The sequence below is a fragment of the Arvicanthis niloticus genome, chromosome 11 (assembly GCF_011762505.2).
Source record: "Arvicanthis niloticus isolate mArvNil1 chromosome 11, mArvNil1.pat.X, whole genome shotgun sequence".
In the NCBI taxonomy this organism is placed as follows: domain Eukaryota; kingdom Metazoa; phylum Chordata; class Mammalia; order Rodentia; family Muridae; genus Arvicanthis; species Arvicanthis niloticus.
The window spans coordinates 517,297-544,284 of NC_047668.1; the positions used below are offsets into that span (position 1 = coordinate 517,297).

The 26,988-nt window shown below is 39.8% G+C and overlaps 2 protein-coding genes and 2 pseudogenes across 3 annotated transcripts in view; 1 reads left to right on the plus strand and 3 right to left on the minus strand.

Moving 5' to 3' along the window:
* Positions 1 to 945: 945 nt before the first annotated feature.
* Sav1 (salvador family WW domain containing protein 1) lies at positions 946 to 18,984 on the plus strand. Its single transcript, XM_034513999.2, has 5 exons — positions 946 to 1,177; positions 2,890 to 3,336; positions 9,772 to 10,042; positions 15,604 to 15,747; positions 18,547 to 18,984. Exons 1-5 carry the CDS (start codon positions 1,084 to 1,086, stop codon positions 18,752 to 18,754), a joined length of 1,164 nt encoding a protein of 387 aa, XP_034369890.1. The 5' UTR covers positions 946 to 1,083; the 3' UTR covers positions 18,755 to 18,984.
* LOC143433735 (heterogeneous nuclear ribonucleoprotein R pseudogene) lies at positions 12,667 to 13,670 on the minus strand (annotated as a pseudogene).
* Positions 13,724 to 15,281, minus strand: LOC117716939 (heterogeneous nuclear ribonucleoprotein R pseudogene; annotated as a pseudogene).
* A 1,699-nt stretch (positions 18,985 to 20,683) lies between the features above and the next one.
* Atl1 (atlastin GTPase 1) overlaps positions 20,684 to 26,988 on the minus strand; it is a 76,021-nt gene continuing 69,716 nt past the window's right edge. The window contains exons 13-15 of one of the 2 annotated variants that reach the window (XM_034514004.2): positions 25,176 to 25,607; positions 24,086 to 24,100; positions 20,684 to 21,494 (exon numbers count right to left, since the gene is read on the minus strand). In XM_034514004.2, coding sequence (XP_034369895.1) covers positions 21,384 to 21,494; positions 24,086 to 24,100; positions 25,176 to 25,607 — 558 coding nt within the window. In that variant the 3' untranslated portion in view covers positions 20,684 to 21,383. The remainder of the gene's footprint in view (positions 21,495 to 24,085; positions 24,101 to 25,175; positions 25,608 to 26,988) is intronic. The other variant, XM_034514005.2, reaches the window with a different exon arrangement.

Genomic DNA, 26,988 nt, shown 5'->3' on the forward strand with positions numbered 1-26,988 from the left:
TGAAAGCCTTACTTTGGTCAAGAGGAGTGAGTCCCATCCTATTTTCCAAGTTATTTTGTGTGAGTTAAAGAGAACAAAGTAGAATCTGATGTATTAAATAGAAAACTCCCAGTTCTGAACTCTGGTGCTCAAAGGCTTCAAGATACTAAGACTTAACTGCAAGAGAAAGCATGTGGTTATTAAGTATACATATTAAAATGATGAGATAAATACATCTACGTCAAATTTATCTTAGGGGTTGTAGAAACTCCTTCTTGTCTTTTTAATCCGAAAGCAGCGAGGATGGGGGGCATAAAAGAGGGTGGGGTGCCAAGGGTTGGGGGAGAGAAGAGGACAGAAGAAACGGAGACTCAATTTTTACAGCTGGCACGCTGTCACCAGAAGAGGCATCCGTGTTACTAGGTGCGGCCCTGGTTGTTGTCCGGTCCCGCGATCCCAACAACCAAGCACACCGGAGGGACACCTTCCCTCAGCAATCAGGACTCGGCTGCGGCTCCCTCCCAGCAGCACTGCCTCCAGCTGGGCGGTCGACAAGCCCGAGGCGAGAGCGGCTCGCAGACAGCGGGCTCCGGACAGCCTGGACTCCGGGTCCTCAGCGGCGGAAGCCGGCCCGCGGAGCCGAGCCGAGGGCCCGACCGCGGTGGTCGCCACACCCGGCCCGTTAGCCGCCCGCCGCCAGTCGCCTCACGCAGCCGCGTCCGCGCCCGGCGGGGGAGGGGCGGCTCGCGCGCGTCGGCTTTCCCAGCATTCCCAGCGGCGCGGGGAAAGTTTACCGGACGTAGGCGGTGGCCGCAGCGGTAGCGGCTCCCGGCGGCGGACCATGGCCCTAGTGGGCTGCCGCGGCCCTGTCCCAAGGCGGCCTCGGGCGGCGTCGTTGAGCCGGCTGACTTCCCGGGAGGAGCTGCCCTGCGACTGAGCGGCGGCGGGCGCGCTTAGCGCCGCCAACATGCGGCGGAGCCTGCGGGCGGGCGCGGGCGGCGGAGACCCGAGGCGAAGGCGGCGCCGGCCCGGGAGGCGGCGGCGGGCGACGGGCTCGCGGCCCTAGCGAGGCTGCTGGGGCGGCGGCGGGCGTCGTCCGCGAGGATGCTGTCCCGCAAGAAAACCAAAAACGAGGTGTCTAAGCCGGCCGAGGTGCAGGGCAAGTACGTGAAGAAGGAGACGTCGCCCCTGCTGCGGAGTGAGTATCAAGGGCCGTGACGGGTTGGGACTCAGCGCAGCCTCGGGTGGTGCTGGAAGACAGATTCTGGGAAATGCATGGCTGTCCCTGGTGTTGGAGAAAAAGTGCTGCAACCCGGGCACCTCTCTGCTGGGTTCGTCGGGGTGTGCCCCGTGTTTGCGACCATCGCGGGCGCCACTCGCCGGCGCCTTAAGTAGCACACACACAGAAGACTGGATTCCTTAGTCCTGCAGCGGGACACAGACTTGTGAGGCGAAGAGCCTGATACTTGTAGCCACTACCCAGAGCCTCCTCATTTCTCAGAGCAGATGAGCCACTAAAATATTCGGATTAGGCTTTGCTCCTAAAATTTCAAAAAAAAAAAAAAAAAAAAGCAAAGTACTCAGAATAATTTCTGCCATAGCAGGCAAGTTACTAACTTTATCCCTCTTTCCAGCGTATGTTCATAGCTTTTTTTCTCTGTTTAAGATATTTGAGTTTTTGACTTGAACGTCTTGATTTTCCTTTTTAAACTTCTTGGTTAGTTGGAATAGTTCTGAGAGCTAATTCTTTGGTTCTCATTTTAGGAGCTGGGCCCCTTGGGTACGTTTCCTTCTTGGAAGCCTGTAACCGTGTGACTTAAATTAAGCATTACCTCATATTGTAATTGGGAAAGCTGTTCACAGAGGTTCCTAGTATTTGCTCAAGATCACGCAGAAAGGGGTGGAGAGCTTCTTTTTCCATTGTGACCATATGTCAACCCTTACAGGTTCTGTTAGTAATTGTAGTGCTTGACAACAAAGTTGGTGGGGTGGATGTGTCAGTAACTTGAAACCATTTTTAATAGCTTGCTTTTTGCTTCAAATAAAGTTTATTAAACATCATTTGAAGTCATGCAATGTGTAAGAGTCTTTTAGTGAATGACTCGATACAGAGTTTCTGTCATTGACTTAATTATTCCAATATTAAGTTATTGTATGTTAGCTTCTGACACCCTTAGTAACATCTATTTAATGAATTCAGACAATGGCTCTGTGTCCAGATTTCATGTTTTAAGGGCAGTTGCTTTCTCTCTAAGAACTTATAAGCTGTTTGCACATTCTGATTTCAGCAGCCCATTATCTTGTTTTGAATTATCTACTCTTAAAGGAGCCATAACTTTTTCCAGCGTTTTTCAGTAGATTCAGCATTTGTGTGCATCTTTGGAATTAGATGACTTTATTTTTCAATTTCCACTCAAGTTTTGATAATTGTGCTAAGAACTGGGTAATTCCTAGGAGAGAGACAAAACTATTAATAAAAAAATCTTTTACAAGAAATCTGACTTTGCATTTTTTGGAGAACACTTTTTTATTTTAATGAAACTATATTCATGTGAAGAAAGAGTCTTGGTGATACGTAAATCACATGAAAAATTTCAAACTGGTCATCCATGATGCCGGTGACAGCGCTGGTTTATCAGATTATTTTTCATCTTAGTGACATTGTATCGTATTATGGCAATATGCAGTATCTGTTTACTTGTAGCTGAGTTCACACCTGAACATTAATGCAGATTATAAATGTATTTGCTTGGGAAAATAATCTTAATTTAAAGTTCTAGTATTGTCTTAAACTTTAAAATTTGTTTTCTTATACCCTTTTGTTTGCTATTTTGATGTCAGGATAGTACATATAACTTTAGAAGTGTGTACTGACTTAATGAAATGGTGATTATATTTGTTTTATTGTAGATCTCATGCCTTCATTCATTCGGCACGGTCCAACAATTCCCAGACGGACTGATCTCTGTCTTCCAGATTCAAGTGCTAGTGCTTTCTCAGCTTCTGGAGATGGCGTAATTTCAAGAAACCAGAGTTTTCTGAGAACTCCAATTCAAAGGACGCCTCATGAAGTAATGAGAAGAGAAAGCAACAGACTGTCTGCACCTTCTTCTTATCTTGTCAGGAGCCTAGCAGATGTCCCTCGAGAGTATGGCTCATCACAGTCATTTTTAACAGAAGTTAATTTTGCTGTTGAAAATGGAGACTCTGGTTCCCGATACTTTTATTCAGATAACTTTTTTGATAGTCAGAGAAGGCGGCCACTTGGAGACCGTGCACAAGAAGACTACAGATATTATGAATACAACCATGATCTCTTCCAGAGAATGCCACAGAATCAGGGGAGGCACACTTCAGGTAACTTCATATAATAAACAGCACATTGGTTTATTCATACTGATATTTCAATTTAAAAGTGGATTTTCTTGGAAAGCAAAACAAAACAAAAACATACTTCTGGGGGAAAATTTTTTCATTTTGCCATTCTTGCTTTCTCCTGCTTGCTAGTTGTTGTTGGTTTGTTTGTTTGTTTGTTTGTTTGTTTGTTTTGAGACAGGGTTTCTCTGTGTAGCCCTGGCTGTCCTGGAATTCACTCTGTAGACCAGCCTGGCCTTGAACTCAGAACTCCGCCTGCCTCTGCCTCCCAAGTGCTGGGATTAAAGGCGTGCACCACCACTGTCTGGCTTGCTAGTTGTTCTTAACTTAAAATGAATGACAGAATTCTTGTGTCTGTTTTCTATGGCATCATATTTTTGGCTTTTTGTAGACAGTTACTATTTCCCAGGTTGGTCAGAGAGACTCACCATATGGCTAATTATGTGTGAAACATGCCCTTTTTTAATAACAAGCAGGAAATATTTGCACTTCCTTTACCCCTTGACCTGGAAGTACTCCTCCAATGTAGGGATTAAGGAATATTGCAGCTCCACTTGATTTCTAAAGTGCCTGTTACTGTAGATGAACTGGTAGAAGCTAAAAAGAAAACTTTTATCCCGTTTAGTAAATTTTAGGCTTTACATTTGGCAAGGTAAAGATGGATGTGTGGGGTTGGTTTGCTTTTTTTTTATTAGAAGTGGCCACAGCTTCTAATAAATTGAATTAACAATTTGGAACATAACTGTATTGGCCACAGGAAGTTTGCTTTTCTTTAATATTTATTATGTTTAGCACTTTCTTGATCCTCTTGAGATACCTTATTTAGTGAGACAAAACCAGCATACACATAATAGTCCTGGAACAACTAATGGTTATACTTTAGAGGGAGTCAGAAAAAATATCAGTATAACTGGAATACTTAAATGAATGCATGCTCCAAGGAGCAGGTAAAATTAGAAGTAGACTTTGAGCTGGGACAGACATTAACAAGGCAGAAGAAAGACATTTTAGGTGGAAATTGGGAATACCCACTGCAAACAGAGGGATGGTTTCAATGTAAAAGACTGTATACCTACCCGTTTTAAGAAACATGATAATAAGGGGAAATGGAGATTCATGGTCCAACAGAAAATTTAAACTTGACATAAAAATAAAACATTGCATAGCTCAAAATCTATGCCTGGAGAGATGATTCTGTGCTTAAGAGCACTGGCTGTTCTTTCAGAGGACTGGGTTCATTTCCTAGCACTCATGTGGCAGCTCACAACCTTTAACTCCAGCTTAAGGGGATTTGACACCCTCTTCTGGCTTCTGTAGGCACCAGACATGCAAGTGGTACAATGTATGTGCACTGCCCTCCAGTACTAAAAGAGCATCAGATCCTCTGGAAGTGGAGTTATTAAGTACATGTAAGCTGCCATATGGGAACAGAACCCACGTCCTCTACAAGACCAGCAAGTGCTCTTAACCTCTGAGCTATCTCTCCAGCCCCAGTGGTTAACATTTTAAAGCAAGTTAATGAAGATCTGATTCAGAATTTAGAAGGGACAAGAGGAAAATAGGATATATCCAGATTCATAGAACTAGGTCCATAAGAGGGTTGGAGAGAGAAGGGAGACAGTAGAGTCAGATGTGCTAAGCATAGCACCTTAGGACAAAGGGAAGGCAGAATAAAGTAAATGACTGAGTGAGTTAATTCAGAGGTTTCACATCTGGAGACGTATGACACAGTTCATTAGCTGTGTTTATTGTTACTAAAGATAAGTGGTCCTAACCTTCCTAATGCTGCGACCCTTTAATACAGTTCCTCATGTTGTGGTGACCCCCAACCATAAAATTATTTTCATTGCTACTTCATAACTGTAATTTTGCTACTGTTAACAATGATAATGTAAATATCTGTGTTTTCTGATGGTCTTAGAGGTGACCCCTGTGAAAAAGTTATTCGATCCCCAGAGGAGTCACAACCCACAGGTTTATTCAGTTCTTTGCACTCATGTTCACATTTCACTGAGAGCTCAAATAGACTGAATATCCCAGCTCCAGAAATCTGATCTGTGAAACACTTCAAAATCCAAATATTTTGAGCATGAACATGACACATTGAGACAATTTTTTAAAACTTGTTTTGTGTATGCATATTGTGTATGTGTTTTAAGATACAGTCTCACTGTATAGTTGAGGCTAGTCTGTAATTCACTGTGTAGCCCAAACCGGTTTCAAATCCGCCTCTGTCTTCCTAGTGCTTGGATTACAGGAGTAAGTCCCTCATAGTTCATTGTCAAAATGGCAGCTGCACTGAAAGTGCTATATGAAATTATCTTCAGTCTGTTTTTCTAAGAGAAATGTAAAACATACATGAATTTGATATTCAGATTTGGTGCGTTTGCCCAGTATATTACATACACATCAATTTCAAATCTAAAACACAAGCATCTAGTGTTCTAAGTTTCTACCAGTCTTTTCTATGTAGAGCAATAGGACATGGTTTTTACAAAAAAGGCAGACTTTAAAACAACATTCCAATCACATTTAGAAAGAAAGTACAAAGTCTGGGGAGATATCTCAGTCAGAAGAGTATCAGCTGAGCAAATGTGAGACCTGAGTTCAGATCCCTAGAACCTTGCCAGGAATGGTGACATGTGTCTCCTGTAACCTAGCAGTTGGTGTGGAGGCAGAGATCGATGGATCAGTCTCTGAAGCTCATTGGCCAGCCGGCCTCGCTGAATTGATGAGCTTTAGATTCACTGAGAGACATTACCTCAAAAAGTGTTTAGAGAGCAGATGAGGAAAGGCGCCTGATCAAAACCATAAGCCTCTTTGACCTCCACAAGCATATGTGTTAACATGTGTTAGTATATATGCACATGTACACAGCCATACTGTTCTATATTACATATACAACATATACAAAGAAAGTACAAGTTAATTTCCAGATGTAATATTATTAAAAGTAAGTTTTAAGCAGAGGCAGGCAGATCTCTGAGTTTGAGGCCAGCCTGGTCTATAAAGCAAGTTCTAGGACAGCCCAGAGCTACACAGAAAAACCATGTCTCAAAAAACAAAGCAAATATAAGATTGATTTTAGGCTATAACTAACATCTGCTTTTAATGTCCATAGGCTTCCATTGTGAGTCTTTTGTTTAAAGAAAAAATTTTTGCTTTTAATTTTTAAAAAGTACATCTGTCTTAGTTTGGATTACTGTTGGTATGATAAAACACGGTGACCAAAGCAATTTGGGGAGTGAAGGGTTTATTTGGCTTACACTTCCATATCAACATTGAAGGAAGAGGGGACAGAAACTCAAACAGGACAGGAACCTGGAGGCAGGAGCTGATGTAGAAGTCATAGAGGGGTGCTGTTTACTGACTTGCTCCCTATGGCTTGTTCAGCCTGCTCTCTTATAGAATCTAGGACAAATTGCCCAGGGATGGCACCACCCACAAGGCTGGATTCTCCCACACTGATCACTAATTGAGAAAATGTCCTACAGGCTTACCTACAGCCCAGTCTTATAGAGGCATTTTCTTAACCGAGGCTTCCTCCTCTCCAATGACTCTGGCTTGTGTCAAGTTGATATAAAACTAGCCAGTAGTATATACATACATGTGTATGTATGTGTGTGGAAGGAGTGTATGTGTGGGAAGGGGTGGTTGTGTTCATGGCATAGGCATGTGTGGAGGTTAAAGGACAGCTTGCAAGAATTGGTTGTCTCCTTCCACCATATGGTTCCAACTTTGGACATTAGAACCTTTATAGGTGACTTGTATATTTTATTTTTTAATAATTCTTTGAGACTACAGAATGTTAAACTCATCCTATGATTCCTGACCCAGACTTAGGTCCACTTGTTTCTTCAAGGTGAACTTGTGGGCTTTAGGGTTACTATATTGCTTGGTGGATACTTCTGTTGTTTGAACTGCTCCCTAGTGGACACTCAGGTCTCCTCAAGACCTGGTTTTCTTTGGTCTTTATTGTTCTTTGTGTTTTCTAGTGTGCCTTGATGGTTGGATGTTCCAGACTCCTGTTGTGTGTCAGACTTAGAATCAACCATTGAGTCAAGGCATCCTCTAGGAGCTCTGGTTCCTTTTCATAGGGATTCAGATTCATAGTATTGGGATTGCTACTTGATTTTTGTAACTGGACGGATTTTTGCTTCCAGATTTTTCAGTGGAGGAATCTAGAAAAGACATTTTGGGATTTGTTTTGGAAACAGTTAACATCAGTTTATACTATTGGTGATTTAAGTGAAGATTCTAGGTTTTGCGTTTTTCTTTAAAATTTTTATTGTAGGACATGTGAAACATAAAATTCACCATCTTTAAGCATGTTGAGTGTTTTGCTCTGTAGTATCAAGAGTCTGTATATTCACATTGTTTTGCCATGCTTGCAGACATTCACACTGCAAATAGTGGTTTATATTGACAATTAAGATGCTAGTCATTTGTCTGGTGCGGTGGCTTGCATCTTTACTCTCAGAACTCTGGAGGCAGAGGCAGGCAGATTTCTGTGAGTTTGAAATCAGCCTGGTCTGCAAAGTTTAAGGCCATCCTGGGATACAAAATCATTTCTGTCATTATCCCATTCCTTCTATAAATAACCAGTTTCATCAACTTTTGTGGCATTCTTATATTTTAGCATTCTTATGAAAATCAGTATATATACAGGTATGTGTACATATATTTTTCCTCAACTCTATTGATTTTCTTTTATATGTTACTCTAAACTCAGTGACACAGCAGACATTTGAGTTTATGTGGATATGATGTCAGAAGCAATTCAGCTGGCTGTTTCTGACTCAAGGCCTCTCTCTCATGTTTCAGTTATATCAGTGTTTCACCAGGGTGGTCGGATCCACTTCCTTAGATTCACATAGTTTAGAGAGCACTACCAAAGCTGTTAGCAAGAGACTTTAATTTTAGCTGGAGGCCCCTGTTCCTCATTAGATGCACTATTTATGATATTAGAACAGCTGGCTCCTCCCTCTCCCCCCAGTAATTCAAGGGGAAGCACGTGAGCTTCATAAGGACAGAAGCTGCATGGCCTTTTGTATCTTCCTATCAGAAATCACACACCATCCTTTCTGTCATAAATTATTGCTCACAGACAGGTGAGCAGGAAGTCTGGGACGGTGGAGCCCAGGAATATTTTAAGTATAATTATATAAAGGAAGCATATTACCTGCACTTTTTTCGCTCCTTGTTTTGGGTGGGGTAGGGTGGTGTGGGAATAGGTGAGAAAGGGTCTTCCTCTACCTCAGGCTGGCCTAGAACTCACTGTGCAGCCTAGGATAACTTCAAATTTGTGGCATTCTTCCTACCACAGTCTACCAAGTGCTGGGATTACAGGCAAGAGTCGCCCTGCCTGGCTTTCTCTCTTACTCTTAATCACTCAGGATAGAAAGTAGAGAGCATCTTTGTTGTGTATAGCTCTGTAGTCCAGAACTCTGCTCTGACCTGCTCTGCTCTGCTCTGCATCCAATAGCATAATAATACCTACAATACTCACCTACAATGTCAATATTGGTTTATTGCTAGCCTTTCTATAAGACTATGCTGTAGTAACTAGCTTTTTGTATTTACCATTTGTATGTTGTATATTAAGTGAATACAGTTTTTAAACTACCTTCCAATAACTATATTTATTTATAAACTTACATTTCATCCTTTAGAATTTCATAGTTTGAATAGAAGCATTTACCTTAATTTTAATGTTTCTTCTGAATTACTTTTTGTCATTGCTGATTACATAGATACTGAAATGACTGACAGACACTGCTTTTCTAATAGAAACAGTGGATTCTGAAATTTCAGTCAGTTTATGATTGTCAGTGTAATTTTAAGCGAGTTGAAAAATGGGGTTATTGCTATTTCTTAAAGTTAAACATTTTGCTTAGCCAAATATATAAAATATATAGTATATATTTTAAAATATATACTTCAGATAGTTGGAAACTTGACTTTTTGATTTTTAGAGCTATTATAAGTGGTGTTATTTCATTAACTGTATTTCTACTTGTGGTCAGCATGTAGCTATTTGATATATATTTTTGCATGTTGACTATATAACCTGCCTTGATAATCTTACTTAATTCTAGGGCACAGCTAGGTTCTTTTTTAAAAAAAAAAATTATAAACTGGGAAAGGTTTTACAAGTTGTTTTGTTTTAGATGAAATGACAAATGTTAAATTTTAACTGAGATTTTTCTTTACCTTTTCCTTTAGCAGTATAAATATTTAAGTGTTCCTGTGCTTTGGTGATAGAAGATTCAAACAAGCCAAAACTCATAATCGTTTCAAAATTCAGCTCTTCTTCCTAATTTAATAGTAATGTGAATTTTGTGGAAGTTTTACACTGATGTAATAATAAAATTTAACAGGCATTTGAATACTTGCTCCATTTCCTTTTCTCCTCAGGTATTGGGAGAGTCACTGCTACATCCTTAGGGAATTTAACCAACCATGGATCTGAAGATTTACCCCTTCCTCCTGGCTGGTCTGTGGACTGGACAATGAGAGGGAGAAAATACTATATAGATCATAACACAAACACAACTCATTGGAGTCATCCTCTTGAACGAGAAGGACTTCCTCCTGGGTGGGAACGAGTGGAGTCATCAGAATTTGGAACCTATTATGTGGATCACACAAATAAAAGGGCTCAGTACAGGCACCCCTGTGCTCCCAGGTAAACAAGTGGCTTCCTTTTCAGTTATCTGTTTTGAGAGAATTCTGTGTTAGATTTTGATCTCACATTTTTTGAAGGAATAAGCATTTTGAAGCTTGAGATTTTAAAGTTATTTCTCAAAATTTATATTTCTCCTAAATATATTTTAGTGATTAATAATTTTAATAAGTTTTTAAAAGTATCTTCTCTTTGAGCAACTTGAAACAAATGTATCTTTGTGATCATTTTCCAATTAGGAGATGTCAGAATGTTTTTGTAGCTAGCCGGAAGTTTATTTTTCAGAGTAAATATAAAACTATATTAGCTTAATAGTGAAAAAGTGTTTACATTGTAATGTTTAAGGTACAAGAACTGAGGACAGGGGGTAAAATGTCATAAACACATTGATAGACACTGCCTGGGATCATCTGGTCTAATGCAGTTTGTTGGTTATGGTAGGTAGTGATAAATTTTTTTAGAATCATGAAAATACATTTTGGAGTTACTACCTACAAAGATGACATTATTGGTATATTGCTATAAACATTTTATATTTTTATATTTAGTGATTCAACCTTGAAACTTTTTCCTAATGATTATATTTAATGGCACTTAGCATTTATTGAATGGCTTCATGAAGAACTAAGGCCATGGTTATTGTTTGCTGTCTTATAGTAGTAGTCTTTACAAACAGATTCAAAAGGTAACTTTATCTCAGCCTTGTATTATTGTAGAGTTTTGATGGTTCACAAAGCATTTTTCCAAATGATTGTTTCTCTCAGCAACTCTGTAGATATTAGGCAGGAGAGACTCAGCATTCTTCTAGTTCACATAGTAATATCAATAGCTGTTTCATTATATGATATACTCTTTACATAGAATTTATGACTTACATTTGTTCATTAAATTTTGGGAATGTTAAGAGTTTATTTGTTCCTTAAATAAGGAGGTCTAGAGAAGTAAAGACAGTTTTGCCCACATTTCATACAAATTGTAGGTGGTTAAACTGAATTTAAAACATAGGCTGGACATAGTCATGCATACTTTTAATCTTAGTACTTGGGAGACTGAGACAGGTAGAGGAACTCTGAGTTCAAGGCCAGCCTGGTCTATACAGAGTCTTAGGGAGAACTTGTCTCAAAAGTACAATAAAACAAAAACACAGGCATATTTGATTCCAAAGCATATGGTATCAATTACTATTTCCTTTTTTAACCTACTTATTAAAAACTGTTGAAAATTCAGTGCAACTTTTATGTTATCTTTAAATTGCTGGGGTTGGGGAGATACATCGCTCAGTCATCAAGAACACTTGCTGCTTTTTCAGAGGACCTGAGTTTAGGTGTTTTCCTAATTCGGCATAGGAGTCCTCCTGCACTACATAACCCAGCACCTCTATCAGTGTCTTATAGTGGCCTGTAACTCCAGCTCTAGGGGATCAGATACCCTCTTTTGGCCTCATGGATATATACATATACATGCACATATACGCAGAGACAGAGATGTAGATACAAATAATCTTAAAATGAACTGTTAACCATGATATAATCTAGACCTTATTTTAATGATGGTTAAGAAAACAGTGACCTTTTTAATATTCATATCTTTTATGTTCAGAGGCAGGTTCCATTTAATTTTATCTTTATGTCTGAAATAGCTCAGTTTGGTTTTCCAGAATTCACTTGAGCCTGCAGGTATCCAGCACTTTGCATAAGACCCTTCTGCAAACATCTCACCGTGAATATAAGTATTCCTGCTCAGCTTACACAGGCTGTTAGAGCTAATTGAAACTTGATCCTTTTTAATTCTCTACGATTTAAAATAGGATCTAGTCAACTCCCAGTTGTTTTCTTAACCTGGCACAGTGCAGAGCCCTGCTGCACTGCATAACCCAACCTCATCTTCCAGTCAAAAGAGGAAGAAAGACATGATTTTGGTTTTTTCTTTTGAGAAAAGCTATAGCCCTTTCCAATATATATGTTAGCAAATTACAAGTTATTTGCAGAAACTTATAATTTAAGCCTTGTATAAAAGTTACAACTCAGACCCAACTTTTTATCACCATTGAGGCTGTCTTTAAAAAGGATATATACCAGCCAGAAAAACATGTCTTAAAATACAGAAGAGATTAACTTGGACTTTTTGTTGTTGTTGCTTGCTTGCTTTTCTTTCTTTTTTTAAATAGATTTTGAAATTTTACATGAATTTTACATGAAATTGGAAAAACAGCCACATCACAGAACAAATTGTTGAGGCTTTGGCATGTAAACCAAGCAAATTTTGTAGGGAAGACTTCAAAAAGGTTGTGAAGATTACAACAACCTAAAAACCCAGTCAACCTGCTTCTAGGGATGTAAAACATACAGTCATAGCTTATTTTCAATACAAAAAAGTCAGTAACTCCAGAACAAAGAAACTCTGTAAATCCATAATGTTCAAGGGTATTTATGAAAAGAAGAAAATTAGAAAGCCTGAATATATATACAATAATGATTTCTTCAATGACTTGATTTCTGAATACAAATGACAACAATCTACTTAAAGATGAAACAGTTACACCGATTTTGTTTTGAAAAATGTAGATCTAGAGCCAATCATATCTTGCTGGTATCATTTTCAAGACCTTGTCTATTTCCACTGTTGTTCTAAATATCCTGATAAAATTCTTGAATGTCATTATTGTAACTATAGTGACCAGAATAATTACCACCATGTTGAGGCAGCTGCTGATCTGGATTTCTGTTGGTTGTTGGCCTCATGACACTTAGAATTAGGCAGGTTGTACCCATCTACTTTTTATTGCCTCCTGCATCACCCCCTCAATTGCCCTGAGTTCCAGTGGCCTCTCTGGCCTCTCTGCTATTCTACAAGACCCCCTCTGCCACTCCTTGAGCCTCTTGGTGTTCCCAAATATGTTCCCTGTGAGTAGCTAGTTCTGCCTCTTAGAGGTATTGCTCTCTGTTCCCTTGTGGCAGTGGAATACCACACCCTCTCCCTCCTTCTCTTCCTCTCACTGCATAGCCATCAGCATAGCCTCCATGATAGTTGTGATAATCACAACCATCATTATAGTAGCCTCATAGCTAGAGTAATCTGGAGGGTAGCCATATCTACCTCTCCCTCCACCATGGCCTCTCATTTGAAGGAGGGTGATCGTAATAATCTCCATATGCAGTGCCTCTGGAGGCCTGTCCATCAGCTTGGCACTCTTTTCTTTGATTAGTGGCTTAGCTGAGACAATTTCAATTCCTTCCCCATCTGTTTATTTTCCATTCATTTCATCCATAGCCTTAACAACAGCTTTTCTGTCTCCAAAATGAACACATGCATATAATCTTCCAACTTCTTTACTCTCTCCAGTTTTCTAAACTCTAAAAATTAGTTTTCCAATATTTCCTCTGTCACTGTAGTAGCCAAGTTTCTTAAAAACTTTTACTATAGCCATGACTTCTGGATTTGGTTCTTGCACAGGGTCATCCTATTCACCTGTGTCTTAATTAGGGTTTGTTTCAGTTGCTGTGAAGAAACACCATGACCATGACAACTCCTATAAATAAAAGAAAACATTTGATTGGGGCTGGCTTACAGTTCAGACATTTAGTCCATTATTGTCATGGTAAGAAGCTTGGTGTTGTACAGGCAGAGACATGGTGCTAGAAAGGTGGCTGGGAGTTCTACATCTGGTTTGGCAGGCAGTGGGAATGAGACACTGGCCTGGCTTGAGCATCTGCAACTTTAAAGCTTGCCCCCAGTGATACACTTTCTCCAAGCCCACACCTCCTAATAGTGCCACTCCCTGGTGACTAATCATTCAAATCTGGGGTCCCTGGGGGACATTCCTGTTCAAACCACCACCACTGTAACTACGTTTCGCCACACTTTTACTTTTCCACTCATCAGCCAGCATCTGGAATGTGCTGCTGACTTGTGATCTTCAGAAAACAGAGCATGCACCCTCCCTTCCTCTTTTTGTCATCTGGTTGATGGCAGAGAATAGCATCCACCAAACCCTCAGGTAAGCCTGAGTGCTGTACTCTTTCAGAATGTTTCTTTTGGCCTTATTCTTTGTAATGGATCTAATAAGAAGTCTTGTTTGCCACAGAAATACACATGCCTAGGTGTTTGCCAGAACAAATTTTATAGTTCTCACACAGCTTATTTAACTGCTTCCTGGGCAGCTTCCTTTCCACAGAAGGTGATAAATGCATGGTCTTTGTTCTGACCAGAGACTGGTTCCACCATGAGACATAAATCCCAGATTTCTCACCAAAGGGCACCAACTCATCCTTATACAAGTTTCTTGAGATTTTTACTCAAGAAAACCTATGTTGCAATTCCAGGTTGCACAGCTGAGTACACACTGTCTGGTGGAAGACCACCATACTTCCTCCATCCCAAGGTTATATCCAGAATATAACCTGTCCCCTCAAGCGAGGCTTTGCTTGGTCTTTGTCTCATCAGGCCCCTTTGTGGACTCTTGCATCTTTTCCTGCTCTTTGCTTGTAGATCTTCATCACTCCACTTTTGTTTGTATAAAGTGGTGGGGGAAGACTTTTGCTTTGTGCTATGCCACAGATCTTTTCCCCCTGAATATGAGATAGTTCATGAGCCATCTCATGTTTCCTTGAACTGGTGTACTACAGATAGCTCTTTATTAAATTCATAAAGCATCAATTGCTCTTTTAGCAAGATTAACATACACTGCCAACCCCGTCTAAAACATTTCATCAAGTCTTTCTGCTGCCTTCTGTGGTAGGTCTGCCTCTATTGGTGTCTTATAGTGTTCTGTGTGATTAACACTGGAAGTATCTATTGGTTCCTCCTCCTCTTTTAACTGTATCACCTTATAAGCCAGTATTTTGCTAGCTCAGGTACTGCTGGAAACCTAAGAGCCATGGCTTGTAGTAGTCATTTTTTCCTTCATATCTTAGCTTGAAGCATGCAGGGTGGGGACAGGATAGGAGGTATCCCCTATATCTTGGCACTTCAGTCCCTCAGCCCCAATTCCCAGAAAAGTTTGCTCCTGGCTCAGGTAACCCTGGGATTGGCATCTAACTCTCAACCCACTCCATCCACTCAAGTGCAACTTAGTTATCAACACATCCCACTTACATAGGTCAGGCCTGACGGCCAACTGAGGGAGAAATGCTTCGGTGAGGAGAACACAAAGAGCAACAAGGATGGAGGTGGGGTCTGAGAGGACCTTTGGGTCAAAGGACTGGGCGACAATGGGCTGAGAAATAAGCAAGGGAGAGGGCATGCCAAAGTAGGACTCAGGCCTAGGGCTTGAGGCAGGCCACAGTGGGGGCTGCCCCAGTCCATCTCTATTTACTTTGGTGTTTATCACTGGCAGCATATCAGCTTCCAAAAGAAAATGGTGTATACTTCCACACAGTCTAGTTTTTTTCTTTTTTTTTTTTTTTAATCTTCCAGACCTTTATCATGAAAAGTTCTGTTAAACTGAAAGATAGTCAGTTTGGTCAGAAAGCACGTAGAAGATTTTTAAAAGCTGTATGGTCGTCATAGTTTCTACCCTAGGTAAAGGGCTTCTGTTTTAATAAATGTCAATTCTTTCTTCTCAGTGTACCTCGGTATGATCAGCCTCCACCCATCACGTATCAGCCACAGCAAACTGAAAGAAATCAGTCTCTTCTGGTTCCTGCAAATCCCTACCATACTGCAGAAATTCCTGACTGGCTTCAGGTTTATGCCCGAGCCCCTGTGAAGTAAGTGAGCACACAGCATGAGTATCTTTGGGGTCTCTAACAAGCTCGACTTAAGTTCCATGTTTAGCCAGTGTGGATTAGGTGGTAGTGGCATACCTTTAATCTCAGCACTGGTGGGGTGGAGGGGATGGAGGCGGGGATAGGACACGGATGGGGATTAGGACATACAACAGAGGCAGGCAGCTCTCTGCGTTCAAGGATAGCCTGGGCTACATGTTGAACATGTTCAAAGTTTCTGAATAGCCAGGGCTACACAGAACCCCCTTCCCCAAAGAAAATATTGTAGTTTTCTTATAATATTGGTCTTCTATCTAACATTTAAGAAAGGATATCAGAGGTTATAAAGTTTGACTCTTTGATTAGAAGTAAAAATTCTTCAAAGATGTTTGAATCCTAATTACTTTGTGTATAAACTTCTGGTAATGGATACATAAGAATACCAAATATGACAAGTTTAATTTTTGTTTTCTTTACATTTTTATATGACATTAACATGTAACATGATATAGTACTTATAACCAAGAATATTCAGTTAAGAGCTTGGTACTCTGGTGAAACACAACAGGACACTCTGAGATTAGTTCTTTGTGAGGAATTACTAGTGAATTTCAGAGAAATCATGAGTAAATGAAACTATCTGAATGACAGTTGTGCTAGGAGACATTTGAAATGCATTGTAACTCCTTCATGCAACTCCAGCTCCTATTCATAAGGAGTATTTATATTGCCCAGTAAAGAGAATATCCAGGTTCTGCAAGGAAATTAGTCTAGTAGTACGTTTCCAATCCTCAAATAATAGAATAAAAGTAAGAGTCGACTAAAATGCTTGCCTGCAGCTTTGCCACGGTGCTGGTGTTCCTGGGACACACACCCAAGATGATGGAACTGTGTGGCTCTTTGCAGCCTGGACAGCTTGCAGGAACTGCTCACTACACTTTTTTTGGAGTCATATATGTTTTTATATAGATTTTGGAATAAAATGGCAAAGTATCCATTAGATAGGACATAAGTGATTATTAAAAATAAATTCACTAGACTTGTAACATAAAGCTTCCTTTTATTTTTACCCTGCAGCGGTTTGAGGAATGAGCTCAACATCACATGGTGCATGGCTTCTGTGTTTACATTCCTCTAGTGATGGACAGTCACCTAAAAATGTCACTCTAAAGCTCCTTGGTCCACACACCTCTGCCTTCCTGGACTGTTAGTCACTAAACATTCTTACAGGAAATAATTAAGAGTTCCTTTAACTATCGGAGTTTTTCATCTGTAAACGAGAAAACTGAATTAGACTGCTGTCTCTTAACTTACACTTTGAAAAAGAAATCAATACCTTGGTTTTGTAGTTCCAACTTATTCTGAGCCACTTAAGCACTGAAGGAGGACTAAAGGCCTTTCAAGACACACATAAGTATACTTACCTTGTGGAGTTTTCTTCAGTTTATTCTCTCATTTTGAAAGAGTTTATTCTTTCTTTAGTTCTTGAATTTATTTTTAATTGTTTGTGTGTTTGTGCACACATATGTGTAATGTAGCTTGAGTTCAAAAGAAAGTATTGGATTTTCTGCAGCTGGAGTTATAGGGCTGGGAGCTGCCTAATGAGGGTGTTGGGAACTGGACTCTAGTCTTTTTTAAGAATAGTATATGCTCTGAACTTTTGAGCCATCTCTCCAACCCTGTCTTCTTGCTGTTTAATTCTTGTTACTCATCCTCAGGAATACTTGGCCCACAAGTAATGATTTATCTTCTGTCTCTGTTGTAGTTGAACAGTGTTCCTCATATATACCTGTCAGTCTGCCAGCACTGATGCCACTAGTGACTTTACGTGCTTTTGTCTACTACCACTTGCGAGCACAGTATGCTCTCAAGTAGTCTAAGTTCTCAACATTAACTTTATATGAACTTAGAAAGAGCACAGGATGTGCTTTCTGGAAATTACAGAACCACTATAGTCTGGAATTTTATTAATGGTTACCTAGGACTAATATTACAGTTGATTTTTAAAATAAACAGGCACTCTTTAGCCTGAAGTAACATTTAACAGTTTTTTCTCTTCCTTAAAAAAACAGTACTTTTGTGGCTGGAGAGATGGCTAAGTTGTTAAGACCATTGGCTGCTCTACTAGAGGACCCAAGTTCAGTTCCCAGAATCTATATGACAGCTCATCACTGTCTGAAATTTCAGTTTTAGGGGATCCAGTGCCATCTTCTGTCTTTCATGGGTATCAAGCATGCATGTGGTATACAGATATATCTTGTGGGCAAAAACACCCAATACACATAAAAAATAAATCTTAAAAAAGATTCTCTCAATTAAAAATTAATTTAGGGCTGTAGAGAGAGTGCTGCTGCCTTTGCAGGGAACCCTGGTCCAATTCCTAGGAGCCACGTGGTGGCTTAAAACTGTAACTGCAGTTCCACGTGATCTGATGCTTTCTCGGGCACCCTGGGTGCACACAGTGCACTTACATGCATGCAGGTCAAGCATTCATACACATAAAAAATGGAAATGAATTTTAAGAGAGAGAATGGGGGAAGATAGTGTATTCAGAGCCATGTGTATTAGCATGCTCCTGTATTCCCAGCTACTGAGAAGTGTGAGGCCAGGGGGACATCCTGTGTTCAGAAGTTCAAGGTCAGCTTAGGTCCCCAGCTCAAAAAAAAAAAGCAAGTTTTACTAACTCAGATATTTTAGAATAAAGTTTAGTTTTATATATAATAAAGATATCTATAAAAATAGACCAGTTTATTGTTGTAAATGCACATTTATGTCTTATCTTATTAACATATTTTACAACAGATATGACCACATTCTGAAGTGGGAGCTCTTCCAGCTGGCTGACCTGGACACATACCAGGGAATGCTGAAGCTGCTCTTCATGAAGGAACTGGAGCAGATTGTCAAGCTGTACGAGGCCTACAGACAGGCTCTTCTCACTGAGTTGGAAAACCGCAAGCAGAGACAGCAGTGGTATGCCCAGCAGCATGGCAAGAAGTTTTTAAGTTAACTTATCACAAGCCAAGTTTTGTAAGAGCTTTAAAATATTTTCAGATAAATGACTGCAAACAAGTTCTTTGGTTAATAAAGGCAACTTACTATTTGGAATTATAAAATGCTAGTTTTACATATGTTTTGTTATCAAATTTTTTTCTTTTCTTGAACCAAGAAAGTTTTACCATTTAAAAAGCCAATATGGCATATGCTACCAAATGCTGTGTTAGGAAACTGCTTTGGAGACTGTGGATGAAAAGGAGTGCAGGAAGAGCACATCATCATAAACAGGAAACAGTCACTCCGACTTTTTATGGACACACCCTTCTTGTGGAGAAAATAGAAGAGGATGAGAACACATTTGTGAACAGTTGCTCCGTGTGGTGTCAAGTGTGATGAGCTTGTATTTGCTATGTGTGGTCATCTGCTTCCATCTCCTCCCTAATAGAGGGAACACCTTTGAAGGAGGGAAGTAAAGTATTTATAAACTACATTCAGGAATACAGGAATATAATAAATACATGCATCTTAGTGCACAACTGTTGCTAATACTGCTTCCTTCCTTTGAGCCAGAGCACATAAGTACAGTTAGCAAGGCTCTGGTGAGACACACCACAGGCTTCCTGACACACAGAACATTGCCTTCCATCAGGCTGGGCTAAGCTGCCAAAAATGACAATCAGGGATCCAATAAGAAATCTTGGTCACTTAAATAAATTTTATATTGCCTTTTTTATCTTTGAGAAATATTTGTCATAAAGGCTTTAGAAACAGGTCATTCCTTTCTATTCTTGCTTTGGGCTTAATGGCTGTTCATAATTAGTGCTGAACACTTGAGTTTCGTAGCTCTTCAGTTGCACTTACAGATGTGAATATGTATATAGTTTGGTTCTTTTCCTAAATATAAGCATTCCCTGTTAGAAGTGACTTTGAATTATTGATAAAATTTTGTGTGTGATTTTATATAACAAGTTATTAAATATATTTTTGTGGAAACAGTCTGGTCCTTGAGAGCATGTTTTGGTGTTTTAGATTTAGTATAATGTTTGATGCTTTCTGTTCAGAAGGCCCACAAGACAAGCCTATAATGAAGAGAAGCTGAAGCTAAAGTATGACGACTGGGATGTTATCAAGGGATGGAATTACTGAGCCTACGGCCAGCTGTCTGTAAAGTGTAAATGCTGGGATAGCCTTTGAGCTTGCACACATTCGTCTGTCTCAGTTACTTTTCATTCACCATTTCTGAGATAGTTAAAACTGTCTGCTTGGGCTCCCAGGTAGATAAGGCATTACCATTCCCCCATCAATAGTCTCTCCTCCCGCTTAGTTTTTTATTTTCCTCTAAGGGGTTTAGTTTCATTAATAAAATGTCACTAAAGATTTCAGTTGTTAGAAATATATTATAGCCAGGTGGTGGTGGTGCACACCTTTAATCCCAGCACTTGGGAGACAGAGGCAGTCAGATATGTTTGAGTTCAAAGCTAGCCTAGTCTACAGAGCAAGTTCCAGGACAACCAGGGCTACACAGAGAAACCCTGTCTTGAACCGTCCCTCCCACCCCAAAAGAAATATAGACTCCCTGTTTTAAATGTACTGGAAGGATGCTACAGGTGGCAACACATATTTCTAATTCCAGGATTAGGGAGGTAGGCAGGGTGATCACAAGCTGAAAGCCCGCCTGAGCTGCATAGTAAAATCTTGCCTAAAAAATAAACTTTTAAATCATAAATTGGAAAGTACCTAATTCAATTAACTTGTGTTTCTTAAAATGGATACTTAAGTTTGAAGTGGGATCAGAAATAGTGTATGGTCACTCCACCTTGAGCACCCAGTCTTGTCTTGAAATGGTATCAGAAAGAAAATGTATCTTGAACTATGGCAGGATATGCCTTTCATGCCACACCAGTACCTCCCAAGTAGTTCTGGAGCCAGTGAGCATCTGTTTTCATGTTAGGAAACAGTAAAGTTTAATAGTCCACATATTAAAAGAATAAACCTATGAAGAATACATTTGTGATGTACCAAATGAAAAAATATACAGTGCAGTGAAACTCCCAACACATATACAAAACAATTTTTGTGCATTTTTGATCAAGAAATTTACATTCTATAATAATTCATAAAGATATAAAAGAAACAATGTATAGTTTTTGGTAAAGCAACTTTTAAGCTCTTAAATATGTTTCAAGATAAGAGCCTGTGGTATGTATAAGATTATACAGATTAAAATCAAGCCTGCCGAGTTATGCTGTGCTTTAACAAAGAGCTATGTAAAATAACTTAAATTCTCTACAGAAATTAATTGAGCATATCCAAACCTAGAGTAATACCACACTATTTAATTATAACCCAGTAGTAGAACTTAGAAAAGTCAAGCAGAACAAATCTACTGTCCTCAAATGTACAAATACCTGAAATGATAACAGCATATTTAGAGACATAAATCAGGAAACTGCACATGTTAACAAATAACCATGCATACATACATCTGCTCATTAAACACTGGAGTAAAGAATGAAACTGTTGGAGTTCTCAGGTGTTTGGCTTTCACTCTGTCTGAAGGAAGCACTTTGCATGTCTGCATAAAAACAAAAGCTTTGATAGCTAACTGACAAAAATGGTCATGCGCCTGCATTTGTTTTTAATTAAATTTTCTTCTTTTCCAGTTGTTCAGTAGGTTCTGACTTTGGTGCAGGAAAAGCTTGATGATACAGGTGTCTGTGGGTTGCTGCTGCGCTATAAAGCTTGTATAAAGCCTAGAATATAAGAATCAGGGTTATAAGACATTAAGCACACAGGTATAACTTTTTCCCTTTTTAGCTTATAGTACTATATAAAATTCAGTATGCTGAAGTCATACTTTTCAAGTACATTTTTGTATATGGTGTGCATGCATGTGTGTATGAGTGTGCATGCATGTGTATATGGTGTGCATGCATGTGTGTATGCGTGTTTATGTGTGTAGGTGGGTGTGAAGGCCACAGTTGTTGGGTATCTTCCTCTATTGCTCTCTACATTATATATGAGGCAGAGTCTCTCACCAATTTGGCCAGTCTAGCCACCAAGCTTGCCCCAAGAATCTCATCTCTATCTTCTATGCATAAGGATTATTGGTGGGCCACCACATCCACCTGGCATTTGAGGTGGGTGCTAGAGATCTGAACTCAGGTCTTCATCCTTGGGTGGCAAGTGATTTACCCACTGAGCCCTCTTCTCAGTCCCAAATTGATACATCTTCTTTATATCATTACCCTTTATCAAACACTCACTAGCTGGGGCTGAAGAGATGGCTTAGCTGGTTAGAGTACTGGTTGCTCTTCAGAGGACTTGGGTTTGATTCGAAACACCTACATGATGGTTCTTAACTACCAGTAATCCCAGTCCCAAGGGATGTGATGCCCTCTTATGGCCTTCACTGGATATTGCATGCACATGGTACACAGACTTTACATGCAGCTGAATACTCAACACACATGTAAAACAAATAGAGCAGTGCCTAACATCTTAACATGTCAAACAGTTTTTGTTCCACAGCCTGTGCTGCTGGTTGAGCTTTATCAAGCTTCTGCTCTCTGACTGCACTGTCTTTTTCTTAAACTTCTCCTAGGATACTATCTCCCAGTCCAGTAGCTTTCCATGTCCCAAGCGTGTGGACATCTCACACTGAAATATTGCCAGTTTTAGACAAATTAGATCTGTAACGTCCTGCTGTGAATGGATTTTCCAGAACTGGTTATGTGTGTGCTAGATCAGCTACAGGGGGTCCCGCTCCATCCCAGCTGGGCTCCCTTACTTCCTGTGTTCTCCAGCAGTGTTTCCACTACTCAGTTCTGAATGCACAGAATCTCACTCAGAACCACCATCTCAAAAAGCCTTTTACCACTGAAATGACCTCCTCTGATTATTCCTTGTATTATTTTAATGGTGTTTGAATCCAGAAAATTTTAGGGCCTTTCCTGAGATAAAGTTTCACTATGTGATCCAGGTTAGCTTTCAATTTATGATCCTGTTTCCTCCACCTCCTGAATACTGGGATTACAGGCATGTGCCACCACAGTGTGTATTCTCATATTTACATATTAAACATTTCTGGGTTCTCCTAAGTATCTTCATATTTCCCCCTTGGCTAGTATGTAAGAGCTATCCCTCTGTCACATACTGAACACCCAATTCTGACTCACCTATTCTAGAGTGTATGGTTTTTGAATATTTAGAAGAACTGGGTAAAAGCTTAATATCTGTAGAGCTATTCTCAAAAAAACTTGTGATTCTAAAGACAATTTGTTCGTTAGTGTAACACACATATATATACGGATGCTTTGCATATATATCTGCACAGCAGAAGACGGCATTAAATCCCAAGGGACTATAGTTATAGACAGTTGTGAGCTGCCTTGTGGGTGCTGGGAACTGAACTCAGGAACTCTGGAAGATCGGCCAGTGCTCTTATCTGCTGTGTCATCTTTCCAGCCTCTATAGCTGTTTTCTTAACACTAAATATGGATAGTGCCATGTTCAGTTCTGTAAACGTGGTCAGTACAGCATGGTGTCACCCTAGTTCTGCCACACTCTGCTCCTAGTGTACTTAGCTTAATTCCAGTTCTCTTCAGGTATTAAGTTTCCCAAGATTTATGTACAAGCTGAAATTTATTTTGTTCTTCTAGTGAATTTAGTTTACCAAATCTCCTCTTCGATGGAATCTACTCAGACTGTATTCCTTCTGGCTTCACTGCAGAACTGCCGGGGGATATCTATGATGGTCAGTCTTCATAGTCAACCTTACAGGATTTAAAATCACTGTGGAAGCACCTCTGGGTATGACTATGCAGTTGTTTCCAGAAAGATTAACTAGGTAGAGAACACCCACCCTCAGTGTGGGCAAGACTATTTATCCCATGGGCTGTGGTCCCAGATGGATAAAAAGAGGAAGTGTGCTGAGCGTCGAGCACCCGCCTCTCTCTGTTCCCTGCCTGCAGCTGCCTTGTTCTCCTGCCACCATGCCTTCTCTGCCATGATCCCTTCTCACACTAAGCCAATTAAACCTTTGCTCCTGTATGTTTCTGCTTGTCCAGTATTTGGCCAATATGGGGAAACTAAATACTGCAACATTAGAGCTTAAAACATAAACTTTTCTACACAGGAATGAAATCAAACAACCTTTAATGACACTTTTGTTCAAATTAAGTCCTATATAATTATAATTTGGAATATATTAAAATTCATACAAATTTACATTTTAGAGAAGTATTTTATAAGATTATGCTCAAAAATATCCTTTAATAACTAGCCAAAAATAGGAATGTCATGTTTACAAATAATATATGTTAATTAAAAAGTGTTAGCTTACCTCATTTGTGCTTCCCTGTAGCAAAGGCAATTTTAAAAGAAAGCAAAGTGTTATATCTTGCTTAATAATGTAATTTTCAACTTCATTTGCAGTATCAATTGTGAGCATTAAGAAAAAATATTCCATATTTTATCAAAATATTTTAAAGAACCTAATTCTGTATTTCAGATAGGTTTTAGGATTGTGGTCTAAGAGGGTTTTGAGGTTTACACAGATAACCCATCTTTAGCTGTGTGTGCATGAGAGATGCTGAGATAGTGAGTAGCTTGGGAGGCAGTGGTTTATTTCAGCTTGATTCCTCATTAGTTACTCTTCTATTATACAGACAAGTGTGCCTCTTCACACTGGGATGTGCGGGGACTACTATCAGCTGCCTCTAGTCCACAAATGGTCAAAAGCTTAAAACATAAAATTGTATGGGCACCTTCAACTTCCCTAAATTCTCAATAAGTAACTGAAGAGACTTCTGGAACAGTTAGTTAGTAAGTTACTAACTGTGTATTTTTCTCTATATTTACCACTGTCTTTCCTGTCCATAGGCAGTTATTTGAACACCATGCCATGGCAGCCCTGACTTCCTCAGCTGAAGCTAACTAGACTAAAAGGCGTAGCAGCCGACTCACAGGCAGCTATTTCAGAGGCTGACCACTGGCTCCCGATGTGGCTTAGTGCAAAAGTCCAGGTCAAATACAGTCTGAAGTAATCTGATACTTAAAGGGATACTATATAACTAAATGACTGTGGTTCACATATGCCCCTCACAAAGCTAGTGCTAATCAAGTGCTAAGTTTAACTCGGGGGCACAACCGCTAAATGACTGTTTTCTCATACACTATTAATGCTATTAGCTCCTAACACTATTAACATTTTAGAATCAGAAAGTAAGTACATTTTAAATACTAAAATGTCAACTAGAAAGCAGTTGTGTAGGACTTACTGTATTATAGTTAGTTGTTCAAATCTTGGCATGTTTTAAAGTTTTAAAGACTAGGCCCAAGTCATGTTCACCTGCATGTTTCTGATACTGAATGTAACACCAATTACACAGTATGTGCATAATTTAACTAAGGAAAATTGAAGGTACCCTTACCTGGTCCCACAAAGCTGCAGCTACCTGGTCGATTACAGCACCCAGCTCTCGATATTCTCCAGAGTAGCGGATATATGCCCAGGTGCACAGGGTGATAAGCGTCAGTCCCATGATCATGTTGCACAGGCTAGCTATGATATCCAAACCAATGAACCCAGTCACACCAGCAATCACATATGTGATAAAGATGACAACGAACAGTGTGGCTGGGGTGCGAGCAGCATGGAAGATATTTTTGCTGTCATTGTGCTTAATGTACTGGATGTAGAGTTCGTCTATCTCACTTTCCAGCTGCTGCAGGTAACGCCGGCTGAACTCTTCCCCGCCCATCTTCTTCACTCCTCGGAATAACTTCACAGATTCTTCTTTTAGCTGCAGGTGTTTGGCTTGCAGATCATTAGGGGCCAAAAATGGTTTGTCACCACCACAAATCTATGTCAGAAAGAGAGGTTTTTGTTTATGTAATAGGGAGTAAATTAACAACTGTATCTAAAGTTTTCACTAGTAGCTGCCTTTTCTTGGAGTACACTGGAATGCTTATAAGAATGATGAGCTGAGGGGTGGGGCACACTTCCATTATCTTGTGACACTGCAGCCAGAACAGTGTTGCCAGTCATGGTACAGTTAATATGAAAAGCCTATTAAACTGCTATTGTTTAAAGTATGACATATACAATTACATGGAGTACAAAATTTTCGTAATAAATAACTATATTTATTACACTCTATTTCTCTCATCATGATTTTAGAGCCCATTTCTACTTATTAAAATAGTTCACTGTAGGGCTGGAGAGATGGCTCAGCAGTTAAGAGCACTGACTACCCTTCCAGTGGTCCTGATTTCAATTCCCAGCAACCACATGGTGGCTCACAACCATCTGTAATAGGATCCGATGCCCTCTTCTGGTGTGTCTGAAGACAGTGATAGTGTACTCACATACTTTAAATAAATAAATAATTCTTTTTTTAAAAGTTCACTGTAACATAGTATTTTGTGTTATGCTAACTACAACTTCATACTTTCTGCATTTATATATTTTGATTGCATCAAGACAAGTTGCGTGATTGACCTAAACATCTAGGTATATGTACATACATATCGATGTTTGCATGACAGAATTATTTGATGCATTTCTCAGAGAAGGCTGATATGTGTCATCAGTCCAACTAGTTACCTCCATATCCATGAGGGTTATCAAATGTGGCTCGTATACTGCTTTCTATAATAAAGGCTTTTTATATTTTTTGTTGGTGGTGTTTCTTGAGACAGGGTTTCTTTGTGTCGCCCTGGCTGTCCTGGAACGAGCTCTGTAGACCAGGCTGGCCTCCAACTCAGAGATCTGCCTGCCTCTGTTTCCCAAGGGCTGAGGTTCCAGACTTGTACCACCATGTAACAGATAATAAAGTTATTCTTAATCCCCTTCTATCTCCGTCTCTCTTGACAGGGACTCACTGTTACATCCCTGGCATCAAATGTGCTCTGTAGACCAGCTGGCCTCAAATTCACAGTAATCCATCTACTTCTGGGTCCAAGTGCTGGGATTAAAGATGTGCCACCATGGCCAGTTCTCTTAACACATAGGAAATAGTATCTATGAATTAAACAAGTTCTTTAAGATGAAAAGACAGGGGCTGAAGAGATAGCACAGAGGTTAAGAGCACCAACTGCTCTTCTAGAGGTCCTGAGTTCAATTCCCAGCAACCACATGGTGGCTCACAACCATCTATGATGGGATCTGATGCCCTCTTCTGGTGTATCTGAAGACAGGGATGGTGGTACTCATATACACTAAATATATAAATAAGTCTTTTT